At 39.3% G+C, this 15,613-nt stretch overlaps 1 protein-coding gene across 1 annotated transcript in view; it reads left to right on the forward strand.

Moving 5' to 3' along the window:
• The window catches only part of LOC117828894 (protein disulfide-isomerase TMX3-like), a 50,808-nt gene extending 37,120 nt beyond the window's left edge, over nucleotides 1-13,688 (forward strand). Inside the window, exons 14-16 of the mRNA XM_034706287.1 lie at nucleotides 573-702; nucleotides 2,165-2,233; nucleotides 10,883-13,688. Coding sequence (XP_034562178.1) covers nucleotides 573-702; nucleotides 2,165-2,233; nucleotides 10,883-11,146 — 463 coding nt within the window. The 3' untranslated portion in view covers nucleotides 11,147-13,688. The remainder of the gene's footprint in view (nucleotides 1-572; nucleotides 703-2,164; nucleotides 2,234-10,882) is intronic.
• The last annotated feature ends 1,925 nt before the right edge of the window (nucleotides 13,689-15,613 follow it).

The following is a 15,613-nucleotide window of genomic DNA, read 5'->3' on the forward strand; positions in this document are numbered from 1 at the left end:
TTTGTGCTAGACATGTGAAAGAGGGATTGCTTGTTTATATGACCTTGTTTGTTATCTCACTGAGCTCTGTAATTCCTCTGCTGATTTGTGGAAGTAAGTAGGCTTGAGCGTACAGTGTGTGGCTCTTTCTCTGTGGTTTCTGCTGAAATAAGGTAACACCACTGGACTACTGGGCTTCTTTGTGTATGTTTAGTCTCGGCATGGATGCAGAGTTGCTTTCCACTGGACTCCCTTGTCAGCTGTAATTTGCAGAGGTCTCTTTAACTGTGACCGGCGTGGACCTATAAAGCCCTGGGTTGCACACTGTTTGCATAAAAGATAGAAGAAATGCCACCCTGAAATAGTCCAGGCTGCAGAATCCTCTCTTTGAAAGAACACCCATGGGAAAAGTTAGGTTTCTCTGAGTACAAAAGGTTTGTTTATCCCTCTATTGTAATCTCTGTGCTACAATTTGTTCTTTTTAAGAAACTGCAATTTGTCTAATGTTTGTCTAATCTAATGATGCTCTTTGATAATGGCAGCCCAAGGTGCTGGGGTTAAGAAGATTAAAAGCTGTTTCTTGTTTTTCTCAGCGAGGTGACGGTGCCCTCCGTTATCATCCTCAACACTTCGAACGAGCAGTACTTTCTACCCGGAGAGCCGATCGAGACCATGGAGCAGCTGGTCCAATTCATCAACAGCGTTTTGAACGGTTCTGCACAGGTCCAAATCTTTCCATCTTCCCTCCCTCCTCTCTCTCTCCTGCTTTCTGTTTATGCATTCAGCTCAGCACAGCCCATTCCCCCTCCCTCTCTTGTGTTGTACCATTGTAATCACACCAGTAGTCTTCATTAATCAGGCATGTTGCCTTGCATTCTAAGTCCCCCCTGGAAAATATTTTGCCCAGATGAGGTATTTTTGCAATCTTCTTGTGCATGTTTAGATTTCATATTGCTGTCTCTTCTGAATAGATTATCTACAATAATTCTGTCTCCTCAGTCACACACTGAAATTACTACACGACTCTGCATTGTATTTTAATCTGGAAAAAAAATGTCATTGCTCTCTGCACACTACACGAAAGTCACCAGATGTATGAAACCATAAGCCAAAAAGCCAGAGGTCCTCTCCTTTTTTTCCAACAAAGGTCTGAGCTATTTTTTGCTCGGCATAACAAACCTCCTCCCACCAAATAAACAGAAACAGAAACCACCATGTTTCTGCAGACCAGCCTTCGCCAAAGCCTGGACAGCTTCAGCCTCTTTAACAACTGCCATGAGGTGTCTTAAGGCTGGTTTGTGCTTCATGAAGAAAAGCACACGATAATGCGAGTTTAAAGCATTCAAATACATTCAAAATGATGCATATGCTGCAAAAAAAAGTTTCTGTTGGACTTCAAGGGAGCTCCTTTCATCGTTTTTTTCTTTTCTCTGGGAAGCTGAATTTTTCCCATGCATGACTAAAATTCATGAACTTTTTTGGTGTTTCTCAGAGGAAGCCTGCAAAGCATGAACATTAAGGTAGACAGACGGTGCGTTTAGCCTCGCATGAAGCACAAACCAGCCAGAGGAGGACAGAGTTGACAGGCTGTGGTGTCTCTTTTGCAGGTTTTCAGGGAATAGATAATTTTTTTTAAAGTGTATCTCCACTTACAGGTCCTGTGGTTCAAAGGCTGACTCATTTTTTTTTAGGTATTCTTATCATCATTTGCTCCTTTGAAATTTTGAAAGAACACCTTTGTAGAAATGTAAAAACCTCCCTGAAGAACTATTTATGCAGTCGTCACACAGCATAAGCCTAAGTCTGTGCAACAGCTGTTTCCACACAAATCATCCCCTGCCCACCTCCAGCTTCGTTCACAGAAGTCATGCTTAGTCATTGCTCACTAATTGGCCGTCCTGATGAATTAGCGTGGGGACAGATCACTCATCGGCAAGTCCAGGTGCTGTTTCCAATAAATGAGCTCAGGCAGACGGGACCTGCTGGACAGTAAACAAACAAGAGTCAGAGCAGTTAATCAAACAGTACTTCATACTTCTGATGCACTGAAGGAGCTTTTTATCAACATATGTTTTGTTTATACGGGGAATGCCCCTCAGGTGATGGCATCAAAATAAACAAGATGAAGTATGTGACGCTTTGAAACCGCACCAGACCACAAACATCAAATGCTGTCTCCCTGCAGGCGTATGGAGGTGATGGCATCATCCAGAGGATCAAACGTGTGGCCTTTGATGCGAAATCCACCATTATGGTAAGTTCATTCAAGGGTTGGCTGCTACACATAAACATACTCATGATTCAAGTTGAAAGGTTTGAACAGATATCCAATCATAGACTGTATAAAATATGGACGTAGTATCCGTGACGTCACCCATCTGTTCCTGAGCGCTGTTTTGAAGCCAATCGACGGCGGCAGCCATATTGGAAATGTGGACCTCAAACAGGCAGAGTGTGACGTAAAGGGGTGGAGTTTGAGCCGTCTGGGAGTCAAGTCAGTCATGTCCTTATTTGGGCAAAAACTTGTAATCTTAATATCTTCTGAACCGTTGTGTTAGATAAAAATTCACTCCCTGTACAGTGTGTGCTGAGAGAGAAATTAGCTACGAAGAGCCAAGCTGTTTTTTGAACCAGGCTGTAAACATGTTTATTAATGCTGCAAAGATCGTCTTTTTGAATGGGCGTCGATGTGGTTTCTGGTGTTTCTGCAGCCAGCCTCAAACGGATTCTCGATGAATTGCAGTTTATAACACTTCCGCATGGGCTTCATAGTTTGAGACCAGAGGTTGCCGCTTGTATCCAAATTAGATAATACGTATAATGTTAATGCAATCACATTATTATGGTGAAGTAAAATGTTGAATTTGAACATTGCGATGAAGAACTGCATACAGGATTTTGTTGTCATTACTTGAACTGAAAAATGCAAGAACTCATTTATAAATAATAATAATAATAATAATAATAAACTTTATTTATATAGCACTTTTCTTAACAAGGTTACAAAGTGCTTCACAACAAAAAAGCAGAGAATTACAAAGCATACAAAACAGTGCAAACAGGAGGAAGAAATAAGACAGAAGCAAAACAAGACATCTGAATGCAGAGTAAATTCAAGAATTAGGGGTGGAGAAATGCCTTCTTGCAAAACATAAAAATGTTTTTAGTGAGGATTTAAAAGCAGTTAAGGTTGTGGACTGTCTATTTGCCAGTGGCAGGGAGTTTCACAAACTTGGAGCTCTGATTGAAAAGGCCCGGTTACCTTTTGTTTTAAGGCGGGATCTTGGCACAACCAGTAGAGATGCATCCACAGACCTGAGGAGCCGCCCAGGCACATAGGGGGGTAAAAGCTTGCTTAAATACCAGGTTACAAAGTGTAATTCTCTGCTTTTTTGTTGTGAAGCAAAGCATAAAAAACAGTGCAAACAGGGGGAATAAAAAAGACAGAAGCAAAACAAGACATCTTAATGCAGAGCAAATTCAAGAATTAGGGGTGGAGAAATGCCTTCTTATATAAAAATGTTGTTAGTGAGGATTTTAAAGGCAGTTAAGGTTTTGGACTGTCTAATTGTCAGTGGCAGGGAGTTTCACAAACTTGGAGCTCTGATTGAAAAGGCCCGGTTACCTTTTGTTTTAAGGCGGGATCTTGGCACAACCAGCAGAGATGCATCCACAGACCTGAGGAGCCGCCCAGGCACATAGGGGGTTAAAAGCTTGCTTAAATACCCTATACTGCACTGATTAGAGATATTACTGAAAAATACACCTCATGGTACATAAGATGCAGTCTGTTTTCGGAGGGGTCTCTCAGAGGAAAAAAAACTTTAACTGTCTTCCTGTGTGACAGTTTCCATTTCATTCAGCAAATCCACAATCTGCAGTTTCTGTATAGTTCTGCAGCTCTTTCTAATACCATCTGATTAAGTGTTATTGAGTTTCAAATCACACAAAAAAACTAATTACAAAATTTGTGGTACTCTGTTTCAACAAAAGGACCGGTTAACAAGTGTAGCTAAGAATTCACTCTTCTGTTATCCCATGCTTCCTTCTTTTGGAGGAGACGCAGCTTGAACTCAACAAGGATTTGTGCACTTAAAACGTTAATCTGACAAAATTAGAAAGCATGACCGCAAAACAACTCACATCAGACACAGCGGAAAGCTATCAATGCTGGGGAAAATGAACATCACTTGTCAGCTTGATGAGGGCCACTCCATTGCTATAGACAGACAAAGTGGGCTCCTAAGGAAAGATTAGCATTCACTGTCAAGAAAGAGAGAAGGACGGGTAAATAAATACAGTTTTCAGCATCAAACTGTTGTAATAGTGACTCTCCAATTCACATGTGATCGATTTAATGCATTTGTTAGTCCGCCGACCAATATCGCCACTGAGTAGCACAATAAAATACCTCTGTTTACTTTATATTGGTATATTTCTTTGCACTGCTGTGTAGGATGTAGACGATTTTTTAGATACAATGACGAGACACGTCCCTGGTGAAGCTCTAGCAATAGCGCTATCTTCTGGTATACTACATTAACACAATAAAATACATCTCTGTATTTTATATTGGTATATTGGTTTTACCTGTGCAATAGGAATAGGACGCCCATACTTAATATGACAGAAATGGGACTAAAGGTGTGTCTTATACGGTGAAGTTTCATGGTATGAGGTCAGTTTCACAAATTGTCGTAGTACTAAACTTAACTATGACATTCATATAATAAAAACTATGCAGTAAGCATGTAGCTGTGTATTGCCCCAGCTGTATGACTGCCTCGCAGTGCTGGTAGTAATATGGCCACTTGATGAAGTTCAATATTCATTCTCCTTTTAGCTCTGTTTTTGGTCTCCAGCAGCTCCTAAGATAAAGTTTAGCTTTTTAGTCACTATAAGCTAGGGATGGGAGATTTTCAAATGCTGGAGTACTTTTTTCATTTCTTTGAATTGAAGAATTAATGCGAATATTATTTCATTTTAAGTACCGTTTTTCTATTAGTATTATTTTACCTGTGCCTGGTTTTAAGACTGTATTCCCGCCAGACGGTGTGGCTATAGACAGTCTTAAAGCTTTTTGCTAATAATAATAATAATAATAATCATCTTTATTTATAGAGCACTTTTGAAAAACTATGTTACATAGTGTTTTACAATGCCTCTAAGGGCATGTGCAAAATAAAGAGAATTTTAAACGGCCATACAGTCAGTGCAAATGTCATAACCGTTAAAAGAACATGAAATCATAAAAACTAATTAAAAACAAAATAAAAGCAGGACCCTGTGCAAGACACCTTGATTAAATAAAATCAGGAAATGCTCTCCGATAAAAGAACGTTTTGAGCAATGATTTAAAAGACAGAACAGAGTCCGCCAACCTAATTTCCTCCGGCAGTTCATTCCACAGCTGTGGGGCCCGGACGGAAAACGACTTGTCCCCCTAATTTCAAGACAAGTTTTTGGGACCGAAAGTAACTCTTTGCCCGAGGGTTGCAGATTGCGTACTGGAGTGTATGGTGTTAAAAGGCTAAGCACATAAAATAACAAAAGAAGTAGAATGCTAACTTCATTAAATAGCGAATTAAGTTTAAAACATAAGGGACAGTCACTGGAAATGCATGTTTAGTAGTGTGAAATTAGGAAACGGAGGTAATTGCAGAGACTGAGCATGGCTGTAAAATGTAAATTGCTGAATAGATGCCAGTGATCATCAAATAGTATTTTGGCTTGAAAGGCCCATCCCTACTATAAGCTCCACTTCTTTCATTATCCAGTAGCTAATGTTGACGTTCTTTTTTTTTTGGTGCTCCTAGGCTGCATAAAGTGGATTGCATTTAGATTTGTGTTGATATGAAATGTGACAGTGAAGCAAAACAATCCATGTTTTAAAGCTAAACCAAAACAATAAGCTGCAAGGGGCTAAATCACTCAACGTCAAACAGCAGATTAGGGTGATACTCTTATCTAAATTTGTCCGTTTAACTAATGCTGTTCACATTCCACAGTTACTCCACTATACTGATAACCTGAGTAATGTTTGTTCAAGGTGTGAGATATTTTCGTTCTTATATTCATTGATGTTATTGACCTGCTAAAAAACTGATGCATGTTTCCCTTCTCCTGTTTTTTCTTAAGCTCTACATTTAAACCCCATCACTTTTATGAGAACCCTTGCACTCGTTAAAATGCCTCACACCCGCTTCACCTTCACTCTGTTTGCCAACTGAGGGTAAATACTCTAAATATATAAATATATACATACAACCTGCGCCAAGTTCAGTAAAGCTGTAATACAAATGCCCGTGTGCCCTCCTCACTCCCTGTGGGAGAGAAACAACATTCAGAGGACGTTACGGGGAGTTCAGCTAAGAATATGCAATGCAGGCAGTAAACACTGAACAGGGGAAGAGAAACAGGCAGCAGAGCAGGAGGAGGTGGAGTAATGAGGGAGCAGAGAGGGTCAGGAGGCTGTGCTTGCTTCTCCTCCCGCTTTTTCTCTAAGTTGTTGGTTCTTTTGGGAGAGCGGGTGTATTTTTACCAAGGGTGTGATAGGAATGTAAATACAGCCATGTTGTTATGCTTCTCGGGGTGGCACAGTTGCAACGAAACCACAAGTTAGAGCTGCCCTTAACAATGTCCTTAAAGAAATGCAGAGAAGTCTTAAAGGGAAATTGCATTTTATGCAGGAACAAGGTGAAATGAAAGACTTTAACTTAAATGCTTGTAGAAATAATTGTATTGAAGTTTCAACTTAGTAGATGTCAGGCTGAGATCACAAAGGTCTTGAATGAAATAAGGCCTCAGAAAAATGCAATCAAGCATAATTATATTTCTCTTAGTTGTGTGAGAGCATCACTTTGAGCTTCTCTCACAAGCAACAATAAGCAATTAGTACCAAAGTAAAAATCTGAACGTTATAAATTTAGCGCCCTGCAAGTATCACCATGGTTACTCTCGCTTTACAGTGCCATGATATGACACAGAGGAGATAGGCAGCAGCCATCACCTTGCCCCCAGAGAGCCCATCTAAACGCACGTCTGACAGGAGCATGAGGAAGCAGCCATTAGACCCAATGACTCATAGCCAGCTCTGTTAGCATAGCATACCCATCTCTAGCTCATGTAGCATCACAGCAGGGGCAATTATCATCCCTCTTGCAGTGGCAGTGACTGGAGGGGATGTGAATATTTCTCTTTTTCTCTGCTCAGCGGCTGACAGAAGTTGTGAGTGAGTACCCCCTTCTAGGTACATTGTCTCTGATGAATCCCGTTATATCAGACCCAAATGATGTTGCCTGCTATATAAAGGCCAAATGACGCAATTTTGACTCTGATCGTTTAAGCAAGGAAATGTAAACTTGTCCTTTAGTAACCCTTGTGAAAAGAGGGATCATATTTTAAGGAGTGGAGTGTTACACCATAAGAAAGATTTACATGCAAGTTCAGAATATCGAGGTACATTAGACATTCTTCAATGAATGGCTGTTCCAAAGCAACTCATCTCCTAGTTGTTTTAAAAAAAAATTAATCCTGACTAACAGACCAGTCCAAAGGTAAGAAAATGTGGTTCAACATGGTTTAACTCCAGATCAATGTGGCTACCATTAGTAGAGCTAGCACCACCAGCCTTCAGTCGTCCTTGCAAAGACTCTGTGATCTACCAGCCATCATTGGAATTGTTTAAGCTGTGTTGGTACCAACACAGAATTGAAGCCAATGCGGAAGTGTTAGAAACTGCGGTTCATCAAGGGTCCACTTGAGGCTGGCCGGAAGTACCAGAAACCACATAAACACCTATTCAAAAAAAGACGATCTTTACAGCAGAAATAAACACGTTTACAGCCTGGTACAAAAAATCAGTGTAGTCTGGATAGCTCATTTCTCGATCGGCACACACTGTACTGGGGGTGGATTTTTTTTCTAACGCAGCAATTTGAAGATATTAAGATTCCGAGTTTTCCATTATGAGAGGCACAGCTGACTTGATTGACAGGGAACACTGTAGCTGTTGGCGAGGAGGCTCAAAGCCCGCCTCTTTACCTCACACTAAGTTTAGTTGAGTTCAGCATGTCCAATATGGTTCCCGCCGACAATTGGCTTCAAAACAGCGCTTCAGATAAAGAAGCAGATGGGTGACATCATTAAGTCCATTATAAGTCCATTATTTATACAGTCTACGGTTGGTACATGTAGGTACAGCCTATTAGGGATTGTCTTTTTAAGTTGTGGTCATTAGAGGTGAGCCATCTGAGGTGAGGAAGAAAAAAAAGATGTGTGTGTGTGTGCAGAAAACATCTTCAGGCAGATTATTGACTTATGTGACTTCATTTGGTTTGAATCCTGATATTTCTCCATTTGTTGTAGTTCAATCAGTACAGTATGACTGTACAGCAAACCCCAAAGGATTATGGATGAAAGGCTACACTGAAAAGTCAAAACAAATCATAAACAAATGAGACGAGCTGTAATACAAACAGTATAAAACAAAACACACACACACTTTAAATTATACGACTGAAATTTAATTAACACTAAAATATTAAAGCCTGCCGAGTTTCTGCAAATGATTTGTGACCTGGCTCCCGAACACGCTCACCAAGCTTAATGGTCGGATGCAAATGAATGAATACCATGAATAAAAATGTATCACCACTGCTAAAAAAATAAAAACATTAAAGCCAGTTCATGCTTTTCTCCACACAAATATTGTTGGTTCTGCCTTCCAAGAGGGATCTGGTTGGACTGTACCTATAAGCTCTTTACTATGTAAACACTGTCTGTTCATAGAGATTTAATGCTTTTATTTAAAAGCCACACACTCACCAAACACCTGTGCTGTAGTATATTTAAGAAGCACCAGGAGAGTTAAGCAGGGAGGGAGAATTTGGTTGTGTGATTTGTGTTTTATTTGTGAACATCAGACGATAGCTCAGAGCTGGATTAACCCCCTATTGGGTGCTTGAGGCTAAAATGATCTCCTGGTATCCATTAACTCTTGTTTCTGTAACTTTCTCTGTGTTTGAGCATGAACAGGATAATTCGCTGTGAAGCACCATGACCTAAACAGTGGAGACAGCAGACCAACATTTAAAGTGTTACCCTTAGCCCAAGACCCTAACAAGTGTTACTTACTTTGCTTGGAAACTATCCCCTACAGCTAACAAGTGTTCCTTTGCTTGTAAATGATTCCCTACAGCTCCAGCTGTGATCTGAGGGTTTCACTTTGAGGAAAGAAATATACAGATTTTTAAAGTTACCCAAACTACTCTAAAAGTCTGACCAAATTTTACCAAGTGGCCTCATCCAAACTCATCCAAACTTTTCATTTGCCATTTTTGTGGCTCTTTGTTGGTACAATTTTTGTTTGATGGATATAGATCATTAGCTAGTAGCTGTGTCAGAAGAGATGTATGTTGTTATTCATACAAACCTCTTATTTAAAATTAATTCCAAACCGACCCTGTGATTTCAACATGCAGCAACCTGCTGTGTTTAAAAATCATGTCAATGTGGAATTGCCAAAAACTGCAGTTCCTCGAGTGTCCACTTGAGGCTGGACCTTAAAATCAGAGAAGCCCCATTGAACCTCATGTTAAAATGCTTAACTTTAATGCAGAATCAAACATGTTTACAATTCAATTCTTTCTAGGCAGATGAAGTTAGGTTGGTTTAGCACTTCCAATAAGTTGACTTCCAGGGGCCTCATATACAAAGGGTGCGAATGCACAAAACGGGGTGTACGCTCTTTTGCACTGCAAAATTCAAATGTATCAATGTGCGGTCCCTCACGCCAACTTCATGGCTGGTGTACACACGTTTCTACAGCTGTTGATCCTTGCGCACAGATTCATACATCTGCATATTTTTGTGTGCGTACAATGTTTTCTGGATTTGAGCATACGCCATGTTTCAGTAGGAAATCCACGGAAGTCTTTGTACATGAGGACCCTGGGCTTCCTGTATTGTCATTACATAGTGCCTCAACTTTGAGATTTTTCCCTATACACTCAACACAGTCCATAGCGCCACATATTGGATATAAAAAAAAAAAACATGGCTGTGAAAATTATTTGTCAGAAAAGCAAAAGTTGGAAAGATCTAACACATGAGCACATTCCACATGGTGCCCATCTAAGCCGTATCCCTCTTTGCATTGTCAATTTGCCAACAAAGCGTCCACTAAATTCTGAAAAGTTCCCAAAATGTTCTGGGTGGGCTGCATGTGTGAACACAAATTTCACATTGACTTCACTAGACCCTTCTCCTGCATGCCCCTTATTAATTTGACCTCAAAAAGTCAGGGTGAGCTGATTTGAGCAGGTCAAAGTCCCCAAATTTCCAGAACAAGTGGGAATGATTGATGACATTTATATGATGGAATAAGAGTGCAATCTTTGTGACCTGTCATGCAGATAATGAAGCTGCTTCAATATATTCTTTGCTAGTTGACATGTCCCACTCTTTCATTAATACCATCCAATTACTAAATGCTATGACACAAAGGCAAAAAAGCAATGATTGTCAGTGTCAGTCTCTGCTTGTCCGCCATCTTGGATCTGTTCATAACATTACATTGTGACTACAGTAGTGTCCTTTCTACATCATCATGTCTTGCCTCCTGAGACCCCGGCCTCCCTCCTGTCCATTAGGGAAAATTATAGGCTGTGAGGGACATGTGCGAGTAAGCAACTTTAGAAAATTGGCTGACCTGGCATTTTCTAGAAATTATTAGGAGTGCACATGTGGTTAAAGATTTGATTTATTCTCCCCAATACTTAGATGTTTAAGAAAATGTCCTTTTTTTCTCTCTTCCATCCTCTCCTTTTTTTCATTATTTCTCTGATACCTTCCCTTTTTTTAATCTCCCTCTCATCTCTCCTCGTCTCTGTCTCCACATCAGTCAGTGTTTCGCAGCTCTCCACTTCTGGGCTGCTTCCTCTTCGGCTTGCCGCTGGGTGTAATTAGCCTGATGTGCTATGGCATCTGCACAGCTGAGTCAGATGACGGCCCGGATGACATTGACGCGCTCAAGAGGGAGGGCCTGACCGATGAAGAGGAGGAAGAGGAGGATGAGAGGCAATGCGCCGCTGAGCTGGAGGGCCCCGATGAGGAAGACGATGCCGACGCCGAAGAGAAGGATCCTGAGGAAAAGAAAACCGATTAACACAGGGGCTCCCCGTCGGATAGAGGATGATAGGCCTAGTCGAATTCAGTGACATGAAACTCAAAGACATATCAATGTATTACCGCTCTGCTTCTTTGTCTTTCATATCACTCTCCCTAAAAAGCCCTCTAGCACAGACTTCTCTCCCTTCTTTGAGTTCTGTGTGTCAGTTTGTCAGGTCAGCGGCTCAGTGGTGCCATCGAATCTCATTTAAAACCAACAGCCTTTTTAATGATGGAGCATAAAAACAAAAGGTGTAAGTGAAGAAGGGATGGCTGTGAACCAAACACACCACTATTTATTATGATTGGACAAACTAGTGCTTACCTTCATGTGATATGTTACCCTTTTTCTTTTACTTCAATTTCCCTTATACCTTTTTTTGTTTTGTTATGTTCCACATTTTCTCTGTTTTCCAGTTTACTATGATAGCTTACAATATTAGATACTGTAGCCAGTAGATAAACCTTGCCTTCAGTCTGAAAACAACCTAAACCCACAGCCATTTAGCCCCCCTTTCCTCCAACCCAAAGTGTTGGCTTCTCACATGTAGCGATTGACGTTTAGAGAGCAAAGGAAGTGCCCAAGAAGGAAAATCTGCCATAACTGAATTGTGCTTTTTCTATTGTTTGTTATTGCCTGACATTTTTTTTTTTAAAGGAATGCGAAGTGCCGAGCATTTCATGTTACGTCTCAACCCAGCCACCTGTTAGCGGTTAGTGTCCATTTACAAACAGAGCTGATAGAGAACAGCTGGAGTGGTAATTGGCTTCAGTCTGTCTGATGTTGAAATCTGGCAAACGCACATTGTTTTTGTACTCGTATCAACCCATCCTGTTAAAAATTCCATGTGTAGACGGGTTGTACCTGTACAGCAGACACCCATAACATGCTCCAGTAGTTCCTGCAGCTTTTAACAAGACGTATTCCTCAGATAGACTGGCTCTGTCTGCTTTCATTTAACAATCTGTCCTCCATCACTGGTTGCTATTATTGAATTCAGTAGGCAGGGTGAAGTTTACATCCTGATGCACTGAGAAGAAGAACAGAGCGCATATGAAATACAAAAACCCATCTTCTTACTGCTTTACTTTCACCTCTTTTTGGTTACCAATGAATTAAAAACTTGAGTAAACTGACGATGTTGGGTATTTTCGGCTCTCTCAAGGCTTCCAAATCCATCTTTATCCTGCTCCTGTACCCTTGTGCTAAAGCGTGTGTAATAGTGGAAATCAAATAGGGGTTATGGCTTCCTCCGGGGTGCAGGTGGCCACTTTATTTTATGAGAAGAGCAAGTGCTCCTAAAATCTGCTGCACCCAGTGTAATGCCATTTTTATGAAAAATGCACAGTGGAGTGCACCTTGTTGGATTTGGGGCCTGGTGGTGGCTTGGTGGTGGAAGTACCTGCTAACTTGTGAAATTATGAGTTTATAGAAGAACATTTTTCTTTGTAAAGTAGGCAAAAAAGAATAAAATAACAATGAAACGCCCTTTAATTTACTATCAATAACTCAGATTGAATTTTGAGGTTGTTTTACGGTGATGTTTCCATTCCAATGAAAGCCTTTTTCTAATTATTTCTCTTGATTGGTGCCTGGAAATGTGTCGCATAATTGTTTTTCCATTTATAACCACCCATATTAAACAATAAAGAAGAGCACAGAAAAACAAAAACACTATATATAGTCCCTTAAGTTAAATGAGCATTTAACAGAAAATATTCTCACGCTGAATGTCGTCACTAAAGAGTCGAAAACAGACGACAAAGCAACAACAATTTACATTTACTTGTTTCCATCTTCTCATCTGCTTTCAAAACAAAAATGGAAACAAGTTCCCCCTCAACATTATCCACCAGAATCATTCATGCATTATATTTAACGCACAGATCTGCAAAGTAATTATAAGTTTGAAATGAGCAATGAAGGCTTCTATAACTGGCTCCCTCTCTGGGGGGACTTGAACATATGGTAATGAATGAGTATTAAGCTCCTTCTTAACCTTGGGAACAGTAGTGTGACACTGTAATCTTAACTTTGTACTCTCTTAGATCAACATCCTGAATTTTTCTTTAAAATCACATTTCATACCGCGCTAGTCTTATTAACTCAATGCCAGCTAAGCAGCCTATTTGAATCTGAGTGGGCCTTGAATGAAGATATTTTTGACTGGTAATGGGTGTTTTGAGCTGTTACTGCTTTTATCCCTTTTTTCTGTGAGCTATTTAAAAAGCTGAGTGATAAGATGACAGGTCAGATATTCATCCTCCCTCTGTTCAGTTTGCTTTTTCAGGTCAGTTATTCGTGTACTTTGACTTAGGCGTCTCAACCTAAGCACACTTGTGTTTTCTTAATACACAGAGCTGATCTGTGTTGTTACTGTGAAACTGCACTTAAGGAAACCATGCCCTCGCCTTGCCTTCTGGTCTTTGTAGTTGCCTACCATTCTCTGCCAAACTTCCTTATTTTGGTTTGAATTGAGACTGTCACACTTTATTACAGGATTGAAAGATTGAAATAAAGATTGTCCTCTTTTTTCTTGTTGACTGCTACCTTTTTCCCCCCCAGTCTGATTTACATCTCAATTTAAATTATCTTCCTGTCTTCCATGGAGACGTCTTTTTCTCCATCTCTCTCCAATTATCACATGTATAAATGTGTTGTTTTTTTTTTCCATCAGCAGCATAATCCGAGGTAGAGGTGTCTCTTCAATTATAGCTCGCATAATCAAATTTTTGGGGATCTCGGCTGATTGCATTACTTGATGTGAAACTCATTTATTTCTTCTCTTTGGGGAGTAACACCACCACAAGTCAAAGACGTGACTTCACATAATGAAAAAGCACAATGCTGCGGCACTTCCTGAAAACTGACCCTCGTGAAGTTGGAGACGGAAAAAAAGATGTTTCTTTGGGGAAGTTTAACCCTCCTGTTATGTTAGTTTCTCTGGAACAACAATAATGTTCCTGGGTCAATTTGACCAAGGGCATATTCAATTATCCAAAAGTGTCAGAACCCCCAAAAAATCCCAATCAGATTTTTTTAATCAAATTTTTAACTCCATTACTAACCATTTAAATCAAGATTTGGTCCATCGGTGTTCTTTAATTCTCACAGATCACGGTTCAATGAGGATAACTCATTCGTTTTGCATTGATATTATTATTATTATTTTTTAATACTTCATTGTGTCAATGTTATACATACATGATAAACATTTCTTACAGGTTCGAACCTTTTTGACACAACACTTTTTTTTTTTTTTTAAATTGTGACCCTCCACCTATACAAAATTGGAAAGTAAATTATATAGAAATGTAAAAAAAATAGAAAAGGAAAATAAAGAAAAAAAGATAATAATCATTTTTTTAAAAAAAACAGAAAAGAAAGTTATATAAAGATAATCAAAATTCAAATTTGAGTTTTTCATTAAAATTAATGTAAAAACGTTTTAAAATGTACATTTTAAAACCTCAAATATGACTACAGTAGTTTTACATGACATAGATTTTTGTTTATTTTATTTTACATTTTGAGGTTTTTTTTAATTTTTATGAAGTGATGTTGATAAATTAACACAACGCTTCTTCTGTCACATGCTGCCCAGACTTTTATGCTGCATTTAGCTGGTTTTTGGAAGGCATATATATTACTTAAGTAGACTTTAGAAAGGGTCAATTTGACCTGGGGCATATTCAGTTGTCCAAAAGTGTCAGAACCCCAAAAAATCCCAATACACATTTTTTTTAATCTAATTTTTAACTCCATTACTAAACATTTAAATCAAGATTTGGTCCATTGGTGTTTTTTAATTCTCACAGATCACGGTTCAATGAGGATAACTCACTCGTTTTTTATTAAAATTAATGTTTTTCATTAAAATTAATTTAACAACGTTTTAAAATGTACATTTTAAAGCCCTAAATATAAATACAATAGTTTTACATGGCATAGATTTTTGTTTATTTTATTTTACATTTTGAATTTTTTGTGTGATGTTGATACATTAACATGACGCCTCTTCTGTCACATGCTGCCCAGATTTTTATGCTGCATTTAACTGGTGTGTAAGGCATATATTACCTAAAATAGACTTTAGAAAGGGTCAATTTGACCCGCAACATAACATGAGGATTAAACGGTTGGTTTTATGGTCTGAAAAAGAAGGAGGGTGTTCTTTTTCCGTCTGATGTCATTTTAGGGATAAATTACCACAAAGGGGGAGATAATATATGACTACATCAGAATCAGTGTCATTGAGTGGTGCTGACGCAAAAGTAATTCATCGCTCAATTACCTCGCTATATATTCTGAGAATGAGTTTCATCGGGTGGCAAATGAAGGAGGCCTGCTGTCTCTTTTTCTTTCTCGAGACCAACAATCTAGCGCACTAGACAAGGGCAATTACACTGCTGCTGCTCATTCCGACGCCTGTCTTATGTTGAAATGGTAAATTACTGAGATAGT

Source organism: Notolabrus celidotus, chromosome 17 (assembly GCF_009762535.1).
Source record: "Notolabrus celidotus isolate fNotCel1 chromosome 17, fNotCel1.pri, whole genome shotgun sequence".
NCBI lineage: Eukaryota > Metazoa > Chordata > Actinopteri > Labriformes > Labridae > Notolabrus > Notolabrus celidotus.